This window comes from Oryzias latipes, chromosome 18 (assembly GCF_002234675.1).
Source record: "Oryzias latipes chromosome 18, ASM223467v1".
Lineage (NCBI taxonomy): Eukaryota > Metazoa > Chordata > Actinopteri > Beloniformes > Adrianichthyidae > Oryzias > Oryzias latipes.
In genome coordinates this window covers 2,236,634-2,259,365 of record NC_019876.2, presented here as the reverse complement: position 1 = coordinate 2,259,365, position 22,732 = coordinate 2,236,634, and the positions used below count along the sequence as shown (strand labels likewise).

At 42.8% G+C, this 22,732-nt stretch overlaps 1 protein-coding gene across 1 annotated transcript; it reads left to right on the top strand.

Moving 5' to 3' along the window:
• The first annotated feature begins 13,398 nt into the window (after positions 1 to 13,398).
• Positions 13,399 to 16,999, top strand: LOC111949255 (myelin-oligodendrocyte glycoprotein-like). Its single transcript, XM_023965991.1, has 4 exons — positions 13,399 to 13,639; positions 15,252 to 15,566; positions 15,653 to 15,840; positions 15,919 to 16,999. Exons 1-4 carry the CDS (start codon positions 13,546 to 13,548, stop codon positions 15,952 to 15,954), a joined length of 633 nt encoding a protein of 210 aa, XP_023821759.1. The 5' UTR covers positions 13,399 to 13,545; the 3' UTR covers positions 15,955 to 16,999.
• Positions 17,000 to 22,732: the final 5,733 nt, after the last annotated feature.

The following is a 22,732-nucleotide window of genomic DNA, read 5'->3' as shown; positions in this document are numbered from 1 at the left end:
ATGCTCCCCAACCAGCTGCTGACACAGCTGGAATCATTCAGGTACACTGGTGGCAGGTGTGATGAGGCCCTCCATCCTGACAGCAGCAGCAGAATTAGCAGCAGCAGCAAAACTTAAGGCAAAGCCACAGCTGCAGGCACTAGCACCCCAATTGAGTTCTACACCCTTCATCATCCCATCAGGATCCACCTCACAGGTTTTGGTTCCTCCCGTTTTAAACGTCCCCTTCAGTTTTGTCATGCCTCCTCCTCCTGCCGTGCCGATCATACTCGCTGTGCCGCCATCACCTCAGCCTCTTTCCAGCACGCCATACACGACACAACAATACCGAAAGAGGAAAATGGAAGCAGAAAAAATGGGTATTATGAAAAGGAAATACATAAAAAAAAACAGAAACCATAACGTGCAGCAAATGCGGTGGAAACAGACAGCCACCATCCCACCGTCAGTACTTTGGGAACTGGTTTTGTGAAGCAACAGAGACTCAGTCATTTGACAATTGGAGGGCTGAGCTACAGAAGCGTGGATATGGGAGAAAAAGGAGAGGAAATGACCCACCACCACCAGCACCACCACCAACACCACCAGCAAAACCACCACTTTAAACAAAAAGCAGTCCTTGCACAGAAATACTTGCACATCCAAAGCACCTAATGTTTTATATTGGTTTATTTATGTGCTTTTCTATATATATTTTGTTTTTTCTAAAGTTAAACATTGTAATGATGATACCATCTTTTATATATTTTTCTATAATATTTTGTTGGTGTTTTCTGTAAGAATTATTGTGTTTTTACGCTTTTAGTTGTTTTTGTCGTTTAAATTTGCTATTTCAATATTTCAGTATTTGATGAAAATATAATAATTGAATTTTTGGATAGAAACTGTCATATGGATGCCATTTACGGAGGTCTTTGCATTAAAGAACTTTGACATGAGCACCTGAGTATTTTCATGTGTGTTCATCTTTTAAATCAACAGATTTTAGAAGATTGTCAATAAATTACATCTGTAGTTGTTTTCACACAAATAAATATATTGTTATGCTGCTGTAGTACATTAATTAGACAATTCATTGTGTTTCAATATTCAAAGTAAACTTTATTGTCAATCTCTATAATACATACATAGAAATTTAAATTCCTTTTCTCTTCAAATTCCAGTCTAAACACAGAATCTAAATTCAAATTACAGAATAAAATAAAATAAGACGAACAAATAGGGTAACTATAAATATTAAAAAATAAGTGAATAAATAATAATAAATAAAGTCTAAAAATGAAAAAAAAATCCACCTGTGTGGAAAGGGTTGTCATGGACAGCAACACATTCTGTTGTTGTGTGGTGCTGTTGCAGAGAATGTCATTCTCATTCCCAAACATTCTACACATTCTGAATGTTCACATTAGGTTGTACATAGTTTCACAGGTAGATGTCAAGGCCTGTTCACACCGGGACGAATTTCGCCGGCGATTTTCGAGACTGTCTCCTCTTTTGTGGCGATGTTTTCGTCCGGGACGGTATCATGATCAGGGGCGTGGCCTAATGGGAAACCGTCACTGACTGGGTATAAAATCAGCGGCTCAGTCTTTTAGTTTCAGTCTTGGTTCATAAATGTTTGCAGCAGATTTCTGGTCTGTTTCTGCTTCTTCTCTGCAGAATTGTTGAAAGTTGTTTTAATGTATTCAGACAAACAGTACAGTACAGTCCATGTACAGTTTCTCTGTACATGGAACTTTTTATTTATTGTTTTAATTTAAAAATAAAAGTCTGTTACATTTCTTCTAAAACTTCTGCTGTGAATCTTTCCAAACCATGTTTTAGTTTGTTTTCCTCAAATGTTCCTCAGAAACTGAGTATTCAGTCAGTGATCAAAGACTTTAAAGTAGAAACTGTTTTGGTAGAAATGAGGTGAAGGACTGAAAACATTTGACTAAATGAATAATCATCAGGAATCACTGATTGAAATGTGTCTTTAGATAGAATTAGAAAAGACTATTGCTTTAATCCTCTTTACTCATTTCTGGATTGGACTTTTATTTTGAAAGGATTTCAAAATAATCTCTGAGCAAAATCCCAAACGATGATTAAAGATTGGAAATCCACAAGTGACTGTTTTATGTGTAAAACTTATCGAATTACATAAATGCCAAAAATTGAAAGGGCGTAAAGACACCTAAGCGGGCGTATTTAGAAACTGAGTGAGTGAAACTTAAAACTGTGATGGCGCAATTCTAACCAAGCGACCCCGTATTTTACAACTGAACAGCTGAAATCCTAACTGAGCAGGGATCCTGCTCGGTCAGTTCTCCTTTGCGCCCTCACCTGGATTTACGCTCAGTGTTAAGGGGGCGTTTTTGTCACTTGGGGGCGGCATTCAGGGGTGTGTTTGTCACTTAGGGGCAGGAACCTTTCTGGTTGATCTGATTGGCTGAAATTTGCATGCCAAGCAGCGGGGCGGGACTTTCATTTTGGGGCTTTAATAGAAATCGAACGGCGGCTGTAACGTGGATTAAAAGCATTAAAACGGTAACAAATGCAGAGAATTTCACATGAGAAAAACATACAGCACAGAAAAACCCGCTGCACTTTCTTACCTTAGTTTTGGGTCGTTGGTTAATGTTTTAATCCACGTTACATCCGCGGTTTTTTTTCTATGATTGCCTCTAACAGACAAACAAGTTTGACACAAAGAGCCGACATTTCTAACTCTGATAGTCAAAGAGCCACAACACACACTGACCTGCCAGACAGACACACAATTAAAGCCATGTTATTTCTAATATTCCCTTCCTCTCCTATCATTACAACAGCACTGGATTAAACGGCGCCGTTTCAGTTTAGTGTTTTTTTTCTGTATTTAACGTTAACACACATACCGGTAAAATGTGCACGCTGGTGTGTGTTTAAAAAAGGCAGCGAGCGCAAAACTGAGTTGGTTGTGATTTATTTTTTCAGTCATCAATCAGCATTTAAAATCCATCAAAGTCCTCATCTTCTGCATCTGGAACAGCTGGACTACATTTCTATCAAACACGCCGGCTTCCCTTTCCTCATCATCAGAGTCCGTCTCTTTGCTATGCGGCTCCTAAGAACAGTAAAGCAGACACCTCAGGCCAAGTTTAAGTCCTGCAGTCCCAAAATGTGGCGTAACTCGCCCGTTGCTGCGTCCCGGTAAGGGGGCAGGATGATGGCTCTTTTCACGGTCATCTGCTGAAAGTAGCAGCGCTGAGCCTCGAGTCGATCTTCCAACACAGACCTTTCCTTTTCCGCGGAAACTCAGCTGCTGCTGCGTCTTCTTGTCTTGTCAGAGTTGGTTTTCCAGAGTCCTCTCTTCCAAACCATGGATTCATTATTTTAAATTCTCTGGCAGCTGAGGTTCGATAAGTTAGAAAGATCTTCACAGATTCAGACTTCCTGCTTCAAAAACTCTTCTGATCAATGTTCCAATGTGTCAGCAAGTATCTCAATACTTTCGCATTAACACAGAGAGTGAACCACAAATGCATTTCTAAAGAAAAAAGATCGTTTTTTTGCCTTTTAATCAGAATTGTTCGCTTCAAACTGTGAATGCAAACATGCAGCAGCCGACTGCCAAGGGACCGTCAACAAAGTGCAACCTCTGTGAACTGTGAAACACCACTGTGTAAAAATCAATAATCTTAAAAAAAAAAATCATAAAACTATTATAAAGCATATTATTGTTACAATACATATTTTGTAGGAAAGTCCATCTTTATTTTATCTTGTTGCATATAATTTTTCAAATTTTAATAGATATGAATCATGACTAAAGTTATCAGTAACTTGACATGACCTTATTGTTGTCATGGCGGAAAGGACGCGGCAGACCCAGACGCTGAAAACCCAGGTGGGATCGCGTGATGCTGTAGTATCGCGAGACCCAGCGAGACGAGTGTGGTGAGTCGACTTGGCGGCGCGTAAGCATTTGAACAAACATTTTCGATCTTGTTTCATTTTTCCGCCATATTAAAACATTTCCTGCTAACTAACATAACCTGTTAAGAGTATTAAGCTTCTGTCAGCCTGGAGGACCTGGAGAATTTCATTGACGAGTGTTTTAATACCTGCAACATGGTGAAGCCCAGAACCGCCACCACCACCCCCTCCGCCAAGCGTGAACGGCCTGAGGACTCTCCCGGGGCTGTGTCCTCTCCAGGCAGCGGAATGAGCGATATCCTGGATTCGATTGACAAAAAGCTCTCCAGCTTTGATGGCCGCCTCAATCTGCTGGAGATCCTCCATAGAGAATTTCAAGGTCTGCGGGAGTCTCTGGAATTCAGCCAGCAGCAGGTGCGGGAGCTCGCAGCGGAGAACCAGGCCCTCAGAGAGACCGTGAAGACCCTGAGCAGTGACACCGCCCGTCTCTCCGAGGAGAACCGATCCATCAAGGAAACCCTCCTGGATCTTCAGTCGAGGAGCATGAGGGACAATCTAGTGGTCGCGGGGGTTCCAGAGGAGGTAGGAGAAGACCCCGAAGCCACCGTGAGATCCTTTTTACAGGTCCACCTGAAGCTCCCCAAGGAGGAGGTGCAGAAGATCTCCTTCCACAGGGTTCACCGCCTCGGAGGAAGAAGGTCCGACCACCAGCGCCCGCGTCCTATTGTGGCTAAATTCGAACATTTCAAACAGAAGGAGTTGGTGAAGGGCCGCGGACGGGAACTGAGAGGCACGCATTACAGCGTGAATGACCAGTTCCCGGCAGAAATCCTCCGTAGAAGGAAGATCCTGTTCCCGCTGAGGAGGAAGCATCTTGCTGCTGGTTCGAGAGCGATTGTGGCCGTTGACAAACTGTACGTGGACGGACGGCTGTTCCGGGACCCGGAGATCACCCCCTGGCTGTGCTGAAGGCTTTCAGATCCGCGCTGAGAACATCTGCGCTGCCCAGAAGAAACCCGCTAAACTTACTTCAATGAATGGAAAACCGGATCATCAATAATCCACACCTCGATCGCAGGAAAACAGTCTTTTTTTTTTCTTCGTCACTTCAGTCCCACTGATGTTTCTATTGTTGTTTTGTTGTTGTTTTCGTTTTCCCTTCTATCTCTTTTTTTCTTTCCTTTACTCTCCCCCCCCCCCTCTCCCCCCTCATTATACGTAAATCACCTGGAAGCAACTCATCCTCGGTAAGTATTTATTTATGCACGGAACGGGCGCGCGCTCACACAAGCGCACACAGGGGCGTGCACATGCGATCCCGCACACACACGCTGACATACTGCAATCACCTCACACAGGCTCTCATAGGACGCACGCGACACACAGCTCACATAACCAGAAAACGTTCACGCGCACAGCGCTTCTCAAATGCGGGCACGCGCACACGGACTGGCACACAAGCACTACTTAGCTTTACACCTTTTCAGTCAGAGTAGTTATGAACAGTCTTAACATCGTTAGCTGGAATGTGCGTGGACTTGGCTCTGAGCCAAAGAGACTGAAAGTGTTAAATCACCTGGATGGTCTAAAAGCAGATATAGCTCTACTGCAGGAGACCCATTTATCAGATTCTTTGAATCACCTTATGTGCTGCTTACAATTTCCAGTTATATACTCTGCCAGTTACAACTCCAAACAAAGAGGAGTTGCTGTTTTAATTAATAAAAATCTTAATTTTACTCATAAGGATACAGTTACTGACCCAGAAGGCAGATTTGTAATCATTAATATATCCATTCAGAATAAGGACTATTGTATAGTGAGTATTTATGGTCCTAATGTTGACGACTCTTCCTTCTTTCACAGATTCTTCACCTCACTCTCAGTTCACTCTGACTCCACAATCATTATAGGAGGAGACTTCAACCTTGTTTTGGACCCTGAACTTGACAGACTCAGCACAGCAGCAAACCAGCGTACATGGCGGTCTGCAAGTATTCTAAAGCAGTACATGAATGATCTGGGTCTCTGCGACGCGTGGCGCTCATGTCACCCAAGCACTAAAGGGTTCACCTTTTTTTCTCCAGTTCACTATTCACACTCCCGTTTAGACTATTTATTAATCAGTAACTCTCTTTTAAAAAATATTCAAAGCTCCAATATCCATCCAATTATTATCAGTGATCATGCACCAGTCTCTGTAAACATTTCTAGGGAAAAATCCACACCCTCTGGTACAACCTGGAGGTTTAATACGTCTCTGTTAAAGGACCAGGAATTTCTTGAATTCTTTAAAAAAGAGTGGGCAACCTTCTTAGACTTCAACAATACTCCAGACATCCCACCGTGCGTTCTTTGGGAAGCAGCAAAGGCAGTCATGAGAGGGAAAATCATTTCTTATTCAACGCACAAAAAACGCAAAGAGAAAGCAGATTTATTAGAATTAGAAAATAAAATCAAAACCCTGGAGACTGCTTATGCTGCTTCTGCACAGGAACACATTCTGGGAGATCTGAAAAATTTAAAGCTGCAGTTAAATGACATCATTAATAAACAAACACAATTTCAAATACAAAGGCTACGACTTGAAAGATTTGAAAACTCTAATAAATCTGGCAAATTTCTGGCTAATCAGCTTAAAATTAACAGAGAAAAATCATCAATCACCTCTATTATGGACCAAACAGGAAATGTCACCCATGACCCGGTCAAAATTAATAACGAATTTGAAAACTTTTATAAAAACCTGTACACACCGCAGATCAATCCGTCAGAGCAAAGTATTGACTCATTTCTTAATAATGTAAACCTACCCAGGCTAAATGAGGATCAAATCACAAACTTAGATTCTCCGCTCTTGCCGTCTGAACTTCATGAAGCTCTGTTACTTATGCCCAATGGTAAAGCACCAGGGCCTGATGGCTTTCCTGCTGAGTTTTATAAAGAATTCTGGGAACAACTGGCACCAACATTTTATAAAACTGTCACATCTATTAATGAGAGCCAATCAATGCCACCTAACATGAACTCAGCCAACATAATTCTTCTTCTAAAACCAGACAAAGATCCCACTAGTCCTTCAAGCTATCGCCCCATTTCTTTAATCAATGCAGATGTAAAAATTATCTGCAAAGCACTAGCACAGAGAATAGAAAAAATCACTCCTCACATAATTCACTTCGACCAGACTGGATTCATCAAAGGCAGACACTCGGATGATAATGTCCGTAGACTAGTTAATACAATAGACTTTGCCACCATTAAAAAACAGGAAATGACGGTACTATCGCTGGATGCTGAAAAAGCCTTTGACAGAGTTAATTGGAAGTTCCTTATTGCTGCCCTCCATAAGTTTGGTTTTGGAGAAGCATTCATCAATTGGATCAAAATATTATATCACAACCCCAATGCATCAGTTAGAACTAATAAACAGACTTCAAACAGGTTTTTTCTTGGAAGAGGAACCAGACAGGGCTGCCCACTCTCTCCTTCTCTTTTTGCTATATTCATTGAGCCTTTAGCTGCAGCAATAAGACAGAATGAGAGCATTATAGGAATAAAAACCAAACACAGCCATCATAAAATTAGTCTTTATGCGGATGACATATTACTGTTTTTAAGGAATTTACATTCTGTAAATGAAACAGCAATGATCATAAATGAATTCTCCTCCATATCAGACTATTCCATTAATTGGAATAAGTCTGTTTTATTACCACTCAACAGGAATATGGAACAAAGACTCACAATTCCAGTTAAAACAGGAAATATCAAATATCTGGGTATCTACTTTTCCCCCAAACTATCAGAACTGGTGCAGCTAAACCACACCCCATTACTGAAAAGCATACAGGACGATCTAACACGCTGGACCAACCTGCCTCTGTCCCTTATGGGCAAGGTAGCCACGGTTAAAATGAAAATCTTACCCAAGGTTAATTATCTCTTCTCAATGATTCCCACACAACCGCCATTAAAATGGTTCAAAACATTAGACTCATCCATATCAAGCTTTCTATGGAACAACAAACCTGCAAGAATTAGTCTAAAAACTTTAAAATCTGCAAAAAGCTGTGGAGGATTAGAACTACCTAATTTCCACAAATACTTTCTTGCAAATAGATTACAATATATCTTAAAATGGTTAAAAAATAATCCAGAAACCAACTCATGGTTAGACTTGGAACAGGTGTTATGTGGAAAGATCAACCTGTCACAGCTACCATTTATTAGCCAAACAGTTAAAAAACAGGATTGTTTCAAAAGCATTAATATAAATGCCACCTTAACAGCCTGGTGGGAATTTCTCAAAATATCAAAATCATCAATTCAACCGTGCAAAATGACACCCATCTGGAACAACCCGGACATCCTTATTAACAAAAAAATGATTCACTTCCCAGCTTGGCAAGCAGGGGGCATAAAACAACTAGAGCACGTAATTATTGATAGAAGATTCATAACCCCCCAGGAACTTCAAGACAAACATGGAATAAATAACTTCTTGGAATATCAGCAACTTAAATCAAGTATTACTAAAAAGTATAAAATTAAAGACGACGATTTAAAGCTACCAGATGTAGTTACCACTCTGATTAATTTTTCAATGAATAGAACTCTCTCCAAAATATACAAACTTTTATGTAATTTAGATAACAATATTGCCCTTCCAACAAAAAAATGGGATGCAGATTTGAGCATCAGCACAGATGAAAGCTTCTGGTCAGAACTTTGTCTAAACACCTTTAAACTGACAAAAAGTCCAAATCTGCAGCTAATCCATCTCAAAACTCTTCACAGAATTTACTACACTGGACAGAGGATGTTCAAGATGGGTCTCAGTAACTCAGACATTTGCGAGCACTGTGATAATAATCTACCCGACAGCTACATGCACGCACTGTGGTTCTGCACTCCTGTCAGGGCTCTCTGGCAGCAGGTATGTGCCGATTTATCAGTCTGGCTTAAGGTTTCAATCACTGCCTCACCGTCACTTTGTGTGCTTGGTGACATGAGTGCCATCGATATAGAAGAAGGATTAGCATCTATCATTTTCATAACTCTTTGTATTGCCAAAAAAACTATTTTAATAAATTGGAAAAACAAGAAAAATATAAACATAAGTCAACACAGAAATCTGCTGTTTGATCATATCAGCTTGGAAAAAATGTCAGCCCAAAGCTCAAGTAACTTTGAAAGAATTCAGTCTCTCTGGTCTCCTGTGGTTGACTCCATGACTTAGGGGGTGGAGGGCCTGGTCGTCGCTGCTCCTTGCCCTTCTGCCGTGGTTTGGGGTGGGGGTCGGGGCTTCCGGTGCCTGGCGGGGGCGGTGGGGGGCTCCGTTGGTCGGGGGGTCGGGTCCGGTGCCTGGGTGGGGCGGGCTGGGGCGCTGCGTGGTCCTCTGGGCTTGGGTGTGGGGGTGCGTGGTGGGGGGGTGGGGTGGTGGTCTGGCTTGGCTTGGGGGGGTGGTCCCTTTGCCTGTGCTGGGGGGGGTTGGCGGGGGCCCTGCTCGGGTGGGGGGGGCCCAGCGGCGCCGGATGGGCTGCCCATCTGCACCTGGGGCTGGGATCGGCCCTTCCCTGGCTCTGGGACGGGACGGGACAACCCTCTCGGGGCCCCCGGTCGCTCTGGGTGTCACCCGCTTCGGCTGCGGGGTCTGGGGTGGGGTGGGGTGGGGGGCTTGTCGGCCCTGTCCTGTGGGGGGGCGTTCTGGGGGGGAGGGGGGGCCCATTATTAGTACGGGTCGGGGGGGCTAGCGGGTCGGGGTCTCCGCTGAGGCAATCAGTGGTTGCCTCGGCCGGTTGGCCTCCTCGGTCCCGTCGAGGCCTGACCAGAGCTCTTCTAGGGCCGGCGTCTGGGGGTGGGGGCCTGGGCTTGCCCCGGGGGGGGGCGACGCTTTCTGGCTCCTCTCTCTCTGTGTGGGGTGGGTGGTGCCGGGCCTGGGGTGTCGGCGCCTCCGGGGGTGGGCCCCTGGGCTGGGTGGCCCTGGCCCCTTTGCTGGGGGTGGGCTGGGGGACGGCTGTTTGACCACCGGGGGACAGTCTACCAGCTGTCCCCAACTTACCCCCTTCCTTATATAACCTCATATTAGGGTGAGGGGGTGGGGGGTTTAGCCTGCGATGCGCCTTGGGGGGGGGGCTACTTGGGAGTGGCCCCCCTCCTATGGTTGCCGTATGGAGTGGGCCCCCCCTCTTTCGGTTTTATTTGCACCTTAGACACGTAGGGTCCTTGGTAGGGGGGGTGCTTGGACATCACTGCCAGCAAGCAGCAGATGTCCTCCTGGCACCCTACCCGCCAATTTTAACCGCACCTTAGACATTTAGGGCCCCTTGGTGTGGAGGGTGAGGGGACATCACTGTGAGTAATCAGGAGATGTCCCCTTAGTGCCCTACTCGCCAATTTTAACTGCACCCCCCTTAGTACACACACCCCTCCCCCTTCAATATATACATTCAAACATAAACACACACACATGCACACAAACACCCTCTCAAACACCCATACACGCACACACATTTTACAAGGAAGGTGGGACCTGGGTCCATCTGTCCCCTACCCCGTCCCTGGTGGGGGGTGTGGGCCCCTTGGCGATGGCGGCCGTGTCCCTTGGGTGCCGGCTCCCTGGGCCCGGCGGTGCTCTCTCCGCACGGTGGGGGGGTTCATATTACACCTGAGCCGGGGGTGTTCGTGTCCCTGGGGGGTGGGTCCTGGTCCTTGCCCCTGGGCGCTGGGCCCCGCCAAACTTCCAACATGGCCGAGCCTGGTCGGGCCATATTTATAACATCCCTTATGGGCCGCCCTTTTTTCCCCGGGGTTCCCCCCTCCTGGGCGGGGGCGGCGGGCCCCTGCCTTGCTCCTACCTGGACCAACCGTGGGCCGGGTGGGTGGCTGCCTGGAGTGCGGAGCGGGTCTCCCTTGGGGGGTCCTGGCTCGTACCTGGGGTCGGGGCGGGGGGATGCCCGGAACTCCTGGGTGGTGGTGGGGTGCTCGTCTGGGGCTGTGGGCGTCCCTCTCCGGTGGGGCCCTGCGTTGGGCTCTTCCGGCGCGGCGGGGGGCTGCTTTCCTGGCTGGGCTGGGGCGGCGCTCTCTTTCCCTCTGCGCCTCCCTGCTCTCTGGCTCTGGGGGCCTCGCGGCGGTCCTGCTGGCCCTGGCCTGGGTGGCGGTCTTGGTCGCCCGGGGGGCGGTTGTTCCCTGCCTGTTCCCGTGTGGCGCTGGGGGAATTCCGGCTGCCGCTGCTGCTGCGGCGGGGGTATGGGTGTGGGGGTGGCTGGGCGCTCCTCCTCCTTCTTTTCACATTCCACCATCCATTTTAGAAGAACATAAACACTCACCTGAGCACAGGTGTTAGCTCACCTTTGCACTAATAGTTTGCATGATTGAATGAATGAAAGATTTCACACTAGTTGGTTTAAAGGCATAAGTATGCGTTCGTGAACACTATCTGTTTTGTGTGCATGTTGACATGTGGACATTTCTGCGGCTAGCAGGTGTGTTGATAATATTTGAGTGTGTGTGAACAGGCCCCGCCCTTTTTGTACTACATTTGAACCGTACCGTAACGATAAACAACCAGTAAACCTGCCTGCTCTATGCTGCTTCATGGTCTTACCCCCCTTCCCCTCCTATTATCACCCTCCTACCCCCCCTCTCTCTAACGTCCCTCTCTCTTGTTCCCCTCTTTCCTTTTCCGTCCGGTCCAACACCAAAGATTTTCAAACATGATTGAAATTAATAAAGTTTGGCCTCAAGTACAAAAGGGGTTTATTCAGACATACCTTTGGTTTGTCTGAAGATGAATAACCCCTCTTGTTAGAATAAAATATGTCCAACACAAGAGGCCCTCAGCTCTCATCTGTTTGCCTAGCTGTTGGACAGGACAAGTTAAAAAAAAAAAAAAAAAAAAAAAAAAAAAAGAAAACCCAGGAAGGAAACTCAGCGAGCGAGACGTGCGGTGCGGATCGCTGCGCGCTGCCTGATGTCCTGGGACCCGAGGTGAGCGAGGAACGTGGTAAGTAAAGGCCAGAACTTGAATCGGAGTACGTACTGAGGTTCAGACATGCACCGAGGTAGGCAACGGACTGGCGATGACTGCTGGTCTGGATCCCCTTAAGAAGGCGGTGAGGTGATGAGCAAAGTGTCCACAGCTGGTTCCAATCTTCAGGTGCACAGAGAGAGGGGAGGGGGAGGAGCACTGACAGAGGCCACCGTGACAATTGTCATACTAAAATAAAGAATGTCAATAGTTCACTTTGTTTATTTATAGGAATTTTTCATATTTACAAATGGATCAGATTTGGTCAAAAATCCTCAATAGCTCTAAAGATGCCAACATTTTTTTTTTTTGCATAATCTTTATTTTAGTAGGACAATAAGGTCATGATTAGTCAATACAGGAGGTTTGGTGACAGAAGCTTTAGTATCTTCAGAGCTATTGAGCATTTATGTTATGATTCATATCTCTATTAAATTTTAAGAACTATAAGAAATAAAATGGAGGTTGACTTTCTAACAAAATGTAGTAATAAATAATAATGTAGCATGACTATGCTGACGAGTCTTCATTACCAGTTCATATAAATATAGACATTTATTCACTTTTTAAAAGTTCACTGATTTTTACATAATGCTGTTTCACAGAGGTTGCACTTTGTTGACGGTCCCTTGGCAGCCGGCTCGCTGCTCTGTTTGCATTCACAGCTTAAAACGAACAATTCTGATTAAAAGGCAATAAAGACGAACTTTTTTCTTTAAAAATGCTTTTGTAGTTCACTCTCTGTGTTAATACAAAAGGATTGAGATACTTGCTGACACATTTGAACGTTGATCAGAAGAGTTATTGAAGCAGGAAGTCTGAATCTGTGAAGATCTAATTTAACCGAACTGCAGCTGCTCTATTCCCGTGTTCCTCCGCGTAGCTGATAGCTGCAGTTTACACTGTGCCTCATAATCGTGTCTCTTTGCATTACCAGGGTTTCCAAAACGAAGTAGTTCTGCATTGTGCTCATATCTGCTCCTTTGTACTATGGGGGGGGGGGGTGTCTTCTCTCACGTCCTCTCCTCTCTCCGTACCGCCATCATGCTGTTTTCTCCTAGATCCTCTTTACCGAAGTAACGCAATAACACATTAGGGCCGCTCTGTACATTTTGGAGAAAATGTAAGACTTTCACCTTATGGTTGTGAAAGTAGTGAATATAGAAAATATGAGAAAAGGCAGAGAGCCGCATGAAGCTGAAGAGCCACCTGTTAACCCCCCCCTGCACTGAAAAATGAAGGTCCCGCCCCTCTGCCTCGCGGATAAGTCATGCAAATTTCAGCCAATCAGATCAACCAGAAAGGTTCCTGCCCCAAAAGTGAAAAAAACGCCCCCTTAACACTGAGCGTAAATCCACATGAGCGCGCAAAAAGGACCGCCGCAAGATCACTTCTCAGTTAGAATTGCGCCTGCGCGGTTTGAAGGTTCACTCATCACTCAGTTCCTAAATACGCCTGCTTAGTTGTCTTTACGCCCTTTCAGTTTATGGCAGAATCGTAATTCCATACGCTTTGCGTCTGCTGGCTTTGGACTTCAAATTCCAAACTGCTTCATTGGACTCAGCTTCCACAAAGCAGCACTTCCGTCTCCCAGTCTCAGTCAAGGTTCAGTTATGATCGCAGCAACGTTCTCGTCTGTTTCTGCTTCTTCTTCTTGTGTGTGGATTTCCACATGTGTGTGGTTCTGGTTCTGTTCACATGTTGAAGGTAAGTTCATGAATTATTCTATTCAATGAACTAACGTCTGAATTTGTAGAAAGTTTGTTTTGATGGATTCAGACACAAAATGATGACAATGTGGAAGATTTGACTTACTTTGAGTTACTTTTTGATTTGAGTTACTTTCTACATGGAACTTTTTATTTTATCAATTGGAGGGTGAAAGTACATAAAAATAAATAGCCTATGCATTTCAAATTACACTTGGTCCTTGTTGGAGGACGTGGTATTGATTGGAGGGCTGAGGCACCTTCCTTTTTTCGCTACTCGTTTTTGTGTTTTCTGTGTTTTCAGTGTAAAACCATGAGCCAGGTAGCTGTTAGCAGAATTGACTTGCGTGCCGTTTGGCTGAGTGAGTGTGTCGAAGTTACCGGGTAAGCCCTGGCTGCATTCCTCTGCAATCAAAGCATTCCACTATGATGACCCATTCTGCAGGCTGCAGCCAGGGGTAGTTGAAGTTACCGGGTTCCAAATGTGAGCAGACAGGAGAGGACGTGAATGACGCAGTCAGTTAAATTATAACTCAGCACTTGATGGAATATTACTCCTTAGTACAAACTGATTCATTGCCAAGTATTAATATTAAATAAATTATTTGCTTTTGATGCAAATGTCAGTCATACAATTTTGAATAAAAAACATAAAAGCAAGATATTCTAATGAGGGTCAAAATTAATTTAAGTTGCACACAACTGAAATGTAATGTATTTAATGTGTTTATTGTGAATATGAATGACTCAGACACCAGAAAGATGCTCTGTCCAGATGTTTGTGTATTTGTTGGTGTAAGTATCATTGAAAGAGGAATGTTGAGACACAAAGAATTACCAGTTAAATGCTGTTGGATAAACGATGAAATATTCAGTTTTATCATCATAAATCTGACTTCAGAGGAGTCACATTCTCACCAGCATCAACCTTACTGCCCGTCACTGAGTAGTTGTGTGTCAGAGAGAGGCAGAGAAAAGAGTGAGATGAAGAGAGAGAGAGTGTGTGTATGAAATGAGAGAGAGGTGCCTGTGTGTGTGGAGGGGGTATCTGACCTCTAGGGTAGTCTCTGTGTTAACTCTGGCTAAGCTGCATTCATGTGTGTATTGAGGGTGGACACTTTCCTTGAAATAAACACAAATACAATCCTGCTGTTCTGTTGTAGGGAGAGGAGTGTGTTATGGACAATAATACAGCTTTAATTGCAAGTGTGTGTGTGTACGTCTTGGCAGGTCAGTGTGTGGTGTGGCTCTTTGACTCTCACAGTGAAAAAATTCGGCTCTTGGTGTCAAACTTGTTCGCCACCCCTGGACTAAATGAATAATCATCAGGAATCATTGATTGAAATGTGTCTTTAGATAGAATTAGAAAAGACTATTGCTTTAATCCTCTTTACTCATTTCTGGATTGGATTCTAGTTTGGATTGGACTTTTATTTTGAAAGGATTTGTCTTTGGTCCAATCAGAGTCACATGTCCTTTGGTCTGATATCTATGTGGACAGAAATACTTTGGATCTTTTAGAAGCAGAAATCAAACATTGAGAAGACATTTTCACTTGGAGGTAAAGACTCAGATTTAGAAAAGTTTCTTCCTGTTTTCTTTGTTTCCAGGTGAACCAATCATTGCTGCTCCTGGTGATGATGTCATCCTGCCGTGCCGCCTGGACTCTCAGGAGGATCTGCGTGGTTTCTCAGTGGAGTGGACCAAAGTGGACATGAAGCTTTTTGTGTTTCTGTACTTGAGAAGGAAGATCATAACTGAACACATGAAGGAGTCGTTGATCCCGAGAGTGTCTCTGGACCAAGACGGACTAAAACGAGGAGACGTGACGTTAAAGATCAGGAACGTGTCGCTCCAGGATGAGGGGAAGTACAGCTGCTTCATTCCTGGGAAGAACTTCAGGGAGACGGTTCAGCTGGTTGTTGGTGAGTTTGCTCTGCAGGTTCTCCCTCACATGAAGAACATTTGTCCTGAACAGCAGGCAGGAAATGATGTCATCTCTTTGTTTCAGAGCCAAACGGAGTCAGAGCTCCAACCATGGAAACATCCCAGGTTGACATCATCTCCACTCCAGATCCAGGAGGAGACCGGATCTGGATCAGTCGCTCCAGACCGGCTCTCTGGATCCTTCTTGGACTTTTTCCCTCAGTGATCCTCTCTGCTGTTTGTGTTTGTGTCTGTCAGAGGAAACAACCAGAAGTGAGTCCTGAATTCTCTGATCTCTCATCTTTCTGCAGGAATCTTCAGTTTCTAACATCCTTTCTTTTCTTCATGTAGGGTCAGAAACCTATGGAAACCTTTAACAGACCCTGAACCCACACAGCCTCTGGTGGCTGGAAGTGTTCATCAGTGGATCCATCAGTGTGAATGAGACTGAGACTGGAAAACACTGGAGGACAAAGTCAAACAGGAAATGGATTTACTTGAACAACACTTTTACCTCAAAGGACCAAAATGTTTTGGTTCCAAACAGCTGCAATACTTTTTCTACTTTGTGCAATATTTTGATCAAATGACTTTTTGAGTTGAAGCTAAAATCTGTTAAAAAGCTTTTTGACCTGCTGTTTGTGAATGAAATCAGATTTCAGAAATAAGAAGGTCTAAATGAATGGAATGTATTTCCTGTGTGGATTAGAACTGTACACGGTGAAATGTGAGCACAGCTGATGGGGTTGACTTTGACTGGGGACATTGTCTGGTGGTGGAAGGAGAACTTAGAGGATCTCCTCAATCCCACTGACACGCCTTCTTTGGAGGAAGCAGAGAATGAGGACTTTGGGGGGAGGCTGTCCATCACCCAAGCTGAGCGTGAGATTGACAGGTGGATCAGAGCGGCGTCTGTAGTTATGTGGTCGCTGTATCGGTCCGTCATGGAGAAGAGAGAACTGAGCCAGAAATCAAAGCTCTGAATTTACCGGTTGATCCTTGTTCAACACTCTCCAATGGTCATGACCCAAAGAAAGAGGTCCTGAATACAAGTGTCTGAAATTGCTGCTAACCCGGTCTGGGATAAGCGGAGGAAGATGGATGGATGGATGGTGTGAGAAATTTAATAATTATACAATGTTTAAAAGTGAGAAGACAATTATAAGAATTGTATTCTTAAATTCTGCTCCTTTCCAATCGTGCAAATGTTCAATAATGTGCAATAAACATGTAAACATATGTTTGCGTGTTTGTTTGTGTTGAGTTGACATTCTAGTTGCTGATGACACAGTTGTTCAGGAGAACATGGAGAATTGAGCCTTCATGTCCTAAACGTTGCTGATGGAAATCCTAGACTTTCATTCTCTGTTCTCTCCTATTGTTTTCATGCCATCATGTTCTTTCTGTCACCAATCAATCCATCCCATAATATCCCCATTGAAAAGAAATAGATGGAAACAAACATCTGTGGAGTGTTTCTGTCCAAACTGGGACTTTGGTTGTCATGTTAGAGCCAATCACATGGATGGGTTGATGTCCATCAGAGAAAAACAGCAACTGAGAGAAATGCTGCGTTCAAGTGCTGCTGGAATGATGGGAAAAATGACTGTCCCACTCTGAAAACACACAGGAAGGTCAGAAAAACAACCCATCTTCCAGCAGCACATGAATGCAGAATAACTTTCTGCCCCTAAACAAAGGGATTTGTGTGTGTAGTGCGCCATCTATGGGGAGACACCAGAATTACAGGAAAATCCAACATGGATGAGGATTAGCAATCTCATTGATTCCAGTTTGGTGGACCAGATTCAAGAAATGAACAGGCTGCATTTGGGCTGGAGTTCACCCCCCCCCCCCCCCCTACTATAAACAGGTAAATGAGAACTCTTCAAACCAGGAGAAATCTGTCATTTTTCTGTAACTTTAGTTCTAAACTGAGTTTCTAGAAAATGACACGTCTCTTTAAATTGAAATGATTCTGTATTTTTAATGTATTTAGTATTTTATGAGACAAACATTGATGATGCACTTTATACATTCATGTGAATCTACTGTTTTACAAACTGGCATGACCAAAGTAATGGAGTAGATGGTCCCTGTAGTTACTTCCTGTGATTGTTAGTCAGAACAGAAAGAGTCTTTAACAGCAAAGAAGAAGGTTTTCTGCGCAGATGCTGGTTGGATGGTTGATCACAGGACAGAAACTCAGCAGATCACCTTCACTGCCTGAAGAAAGAGGATCAGAGGAGAGGCGGCTTAGAAAGAAACTTCTCTTCTGTTTGTGGCAAAAGCTGAAAATTCTACAAATGTGAAAAGAATTTCAATGGAGTTGAAGTTCCAGAGAACCTTTGAGCAAACCTGTTTGGACGGTTCCCCTCCCGGACAGCAGGTGGCAGACGTGAGCAGGACGCTCAAAACCGGAAGAACAAGACACTCATGAACTGTGTTGCCAGATTGGGCGGTTTCCCGCTTATTTCAAGACTTTTTTATTTTATTTGCGGATTTAGTTTGCTTTTAGGCGGGTGGACATTTTTATTTTTTTTAATTGAAAAAGACAATTGAGGTTAACAGTTTCAGACAGTTGTATACAATTATGCAAAGTATAGAAACATCGAAAAAAGTACTGGACATGTACAAACAACAAATGCAAGATAAAACAAAGTAAGTTTTTTTTACCAATAATACAGAAAAATAAAATAAAATAAATACAGGATATTAAAATGAAAAATAAAATGTAAATAAAAAGGGGGGGTTTACATAGACATTGTAATGATTCTTAGCTTAGGGGTTATCAAAAAGCTTCAATTTATATGATGCTTTGAAGTTCCATAGCAAGTTTGTTTTCCATGAAGTTTACAGATGAAAAAAAAAGAGCAGAGTTCTTTATGAAACGTAGAAAAAAATGGTTTGATTATAAGGAAATGACATTCATGTATTTAGAATTTACCCAAAATAATTACAACATTCAGAATAAGTTCTGTGTTCTTGTTTTTTAAAATAAACCCAAAAATGATATCCTTAATAGAAAAGTCTGCTAAAAGTGGAATCTTGGGGAAAAGCCAATAATGTAAACTATTCCAAAAGACATCAGAATAAAAACATTCAAAGAAAAGATGCTCAGTTGTTTCAATCTCCACATGACAAAAAGAACAGCAATTTTCAGGAATTCCAAACCGTTTTCTTAATAATTCCTTGGAAGGGTAAATACCTGAAAAGGTTTTAAAGTGGACTTCCTTGGCTTTAGGAGGAATGGGGAGTTTTAAATATTTAGTTCATATTTGTTTCTTTTCTGAATTATTAAAAATATTGGGTTATATAATTTGGATTTGAGAAGTAGGGAAAGGACGTTTCATTAAAATATTCTCTTTATGCAGGTTTGGGGTCTGTTCTGCTGTTTTTTGTTTCTTATAGAAAGACATTTCAACCCATGAACATCCGTTATTCCTTAATAACTGTTTGAACCCATAAAGGAAAATAAAATGAAAATAGGAGTTAAAGTATTCAGTAACTGTCTATGAGAATGGAAGTATTACTATTTTTATTTTATCATCAATTAATATTTTTTTTTCTTTTAAAAACTTTTTTTAAATAAATGTATTTTATTAAAACATTTTGTAAAGGAAAATTTTAAACCACTTTCTTTTTATTATGATTACATCGTCAAGAAGTTTTTTTTAATTCTCGATATTTTGTTGTTTTATTTGTTGAGGAGTTACAGCGGTCCGCACTGCGCTTGCGCACTTGTTTTAGAGTACTTTTGGGCTGGAAAGCCGTGAATATCTGGCAACCGTGACGTCATTGCTGCCGTAGCAACAGTTGTCTTGAACCGTCAGTGTTCGTCCACGTGTTAAAGATGAATCGTCTTTGTGTCTTGACTTTATTTTGTGTGGATTTATTCTGTAGAGACGTTCACGGTAAATCCATAAATGTTCTTTTTTAGGTTCATTGTTAAATATTATTGAAAACTTCAGTCTTTATGAAATATAACGGATTCTTATTGTTTTCAGTCTGAGAAATATGTTAAAAAAGGCAAAATTTCCCCACAATATTTTTCACATGATTATTTCTGCTTGTTGTTTATATCATAAAGTGTTTTTATTTAAAATAAAATATTTAGAGTCATAATACACATCAATTCTGTTCAGATTTTCTTCATTAAAAGGAAAAAAATGTAAATATTGTCTTTTTTCTGTAGTTTTTGAGGGTTTCGTCTGCTCATCATCCTTCAATGATGATGAGTCATTCTATGATTTAATGCTGACTCATCAGAAGTTCTGATTATCTGGTTTTCTCCAGACACTCTAGAATAAACAGTTTAAGTTTATAATTAATTTCAGGGTCAAAGTTTTTCATCCATTACTGATCACTAATAGGATGAAAATACACCTCAATGCTTTGATTTACCATTAGAAAATAATAAACAATAAATGTATTAATTCTTTCTGTTATTATTTTAGTTTTTAGATAAACTTCAGAGACAGAAAACTAAATATCATATTTGGGTACAAAAAATGACATCAGCACAAACAGAATGGTCTTTACATTTGAACCAAGGAGACATTTTAGGACATTTTGTTCTTGTTATGACACTCTGGTTAAAATATGTCGATTGTCCCCCAGAAGCTGTGAGAAAAAAAATGAAAATAAATGAAATGGTTTTTAAAAAGGTACTTTTTGTGAAAAACTACAAATCCTAGATTTCCCGGTTGAAGCTGCAGCCATTAAAGGTTGAAAAAAGGTTGAGTTTTTTTCTTTCCCTGTTAATAAAACATGAACATGTCTTTGTTGAACGTTATGCTGATGACACCTGCTTTTCTCTGAAGCTACGTTCCCTCAGCAACGCTCCTTCATGCGGCCACTTCCAATAAAAAGCCCATCTAAAGGCGCGTAAATCACAGCCATATTCATGCGTAGCTACAAGTTCTACAACCGTTTACAGACTCTGCGTACAAAACACACGATCATCGATGACCAGTTAAACCAGGTCGAACTTTGACCAATCAGGGACTCTGATAGTGACGTATGGATGACCTCCCTTACAATTCACAGAGTTTCCACTTTTATGCCCAAATCGCAGGATTTTCACCGCTTTGATTTTACACATCAAATTCTGATCTGTGATCGTCTCCTGTTTGTCAGATTCTAGAGGTTTCTTGGTCGTCACACGTCGTTCCTGTCCGTCTGTTTCCAGGTGAAAATCTTCTGTCTGTTTATTCTGGTGATGATGTCATCCTGCCGTGCCGCCTGGACTCTGAGGAGGATCTGCAGGATCAGGCTGTGGAGTGGACCAAACTGGAGGTCAAGCCCGATCCATAGGATCCACAGGGCCGCGTCCCTTTTGTGTATTTTTACCGGAACAGGCAGACCATGACCACAGTTATGATAGAGTCGTTTATCCCGAGAGTGTCTCTGAACCAAGACGGACTCAAACGAGGAGACGTGACGTTAAAGATCAGAAACTTGTCGCTCCAGGATGAGGGGAAGTACAGCTGCTTCATTCCTGGGAAGAACTTCAGGGAGACGGTTCAGCTGGTTGTTGGTGAGTTTGCTCTGCAGGTTCTCCCTCACATGAAGAACATTTGTCCTGAACAGCAGGCAGGAAATGATGTCATCTCTTTGTTTCAGAGCCAAACGGAGTCAGAGCTCCAACCATGGAAACATCCCAGGTTGACATCATCTCCACTCCAGATCCAGGAGGAGACCGGATCTGGATCAGTCGCTCCAGACCGGCTCTCTGGATCAGTCTTGGACTTTTTACCTCAGTGATCCTCTCTGCTGTTTGTGTCGTTAAAATGAGAGACAGAAAGAAAACGTAAGTCACAAATTCACTAAACTTTAGTTTCTCCAGCTGGAATGCAGTGGTCCCCAAACCCGGACAGCAAACCGGTTCTGGTATCGATCTGCAGAGAGAAAAACAAGACTTTCCTTTTTCTGTTTTATTTCTAGTCAAATTCTGAAGGAAGTTTTATTTTGAAAAACTAATGGATTCTCTCCTCCACATCCGGTCATTCTTGATGCTTGTGGAGGTTCTGTGTTGAAAATCCATCCACTACTTTCTTAAAGTTGGACGAGGCTGAAGTTGGCGTCTGATTTGTTTCTCTTCCACTTTGACAGTTTTGGTTTAAGGAAAAATCTGGATCACATTTGAATGTTTCCTGCATGAAACATAGAAAACAAATCAAGTTTAAACCATCTGCAGATATTTGACAGAGGATGAAGATGAACTTTAGCCTCCAAAGTTAAACTGGAAGCTACAAAAATCAGACGCCAACTTCATCCTGGCACAGGCCGGTCCGTGAAAATATTGTCTGACGTTAAACCGGTTCAGATAAATGTTTTTATTTTCATTTAATGAAAGCATTAAAATATGCTGACTCATCAGAGCTGCTGCTCCGTCTCTACAGGTGAAGGTTCAAGCAGCCACATGGGGGCGCTAGAGACCTGCTACTGTGACAACCTGTGAGTAGAAACCTGAATAAAGAACTCTCAGCTGTTTAAAAACTGCATTAGGAAAATAAGAGACAACTTGAAAACCTTCATTTCTCTGTGAAGAACTCTGAATGGAGAGGAAGACTGCTGTGTTTGATGGTTACAGGAGAAAACAGGTGTGTGGTCACATGACTTCCAGCCTCTGAAGAACGGAACCATCAGAGGAACCAGATGAGGAGAAATGTCTAAACGTTCCAGCAAGAAAGAGAAGAAAAGATCCAGACCAGAAACGCAGGAGGGTTCTTTTTATTGATTTGATAGTGAAATATGTCTTTCTTGAATTAATAAACGTCAAAGTATAGAAATTGAACAGTTTGCATTTATTTATTGCAGGTAATAAGAGTCTAAATATCAGAGTCGGTGGTTCGATCCCCACTCCACCCAGCCAGCTGTTGTTGTGTCCTTGGGCAAGACACTTCATCCTCCCACCCTCCTTGCCTCACACTGGTCTATGAATGTCGCGGTGATGGTCAGAGGGGTCGTAGGTGCAAACTGGCAGCCATGCCTCTGTCAGTCTGCCTAGGGCAGCTACAACTAGATGGTATCTACTGGCTACAACAGTAGCTACCATCACCAAGTATGAATGAATAAAGCAACACATTGTTGCTTTGAGCAACAAGAAAAAAAGCGCAGATGAATTTAATCCATTATTATTCTTAGGAAAGTACAGCAAAAT

Coding starts and splice junctions, on each gene's coding strand:
- LOC111949255 (XM_023965991.1), top strand. CDS start 13,546: ATGATCGCAGCAACGTTCTCGTCTGTTTCTGCTTCTTCTTCTTGTGTG. Junction 13,640..15,251: donor GTTCTGTTCACATGTTGAAG/GTAAGTTCATGA, acceptor CTTTGTTTCCAG/GTGAACCAATCATTGCTGCT. Junction 15,841..15,918: donor GTCAGAGGAAACAACCAGAA/GTGAGTCCTGAA, acceptor TTCTTCATGTAG/GGTCAGAAACCTATGGAAAC.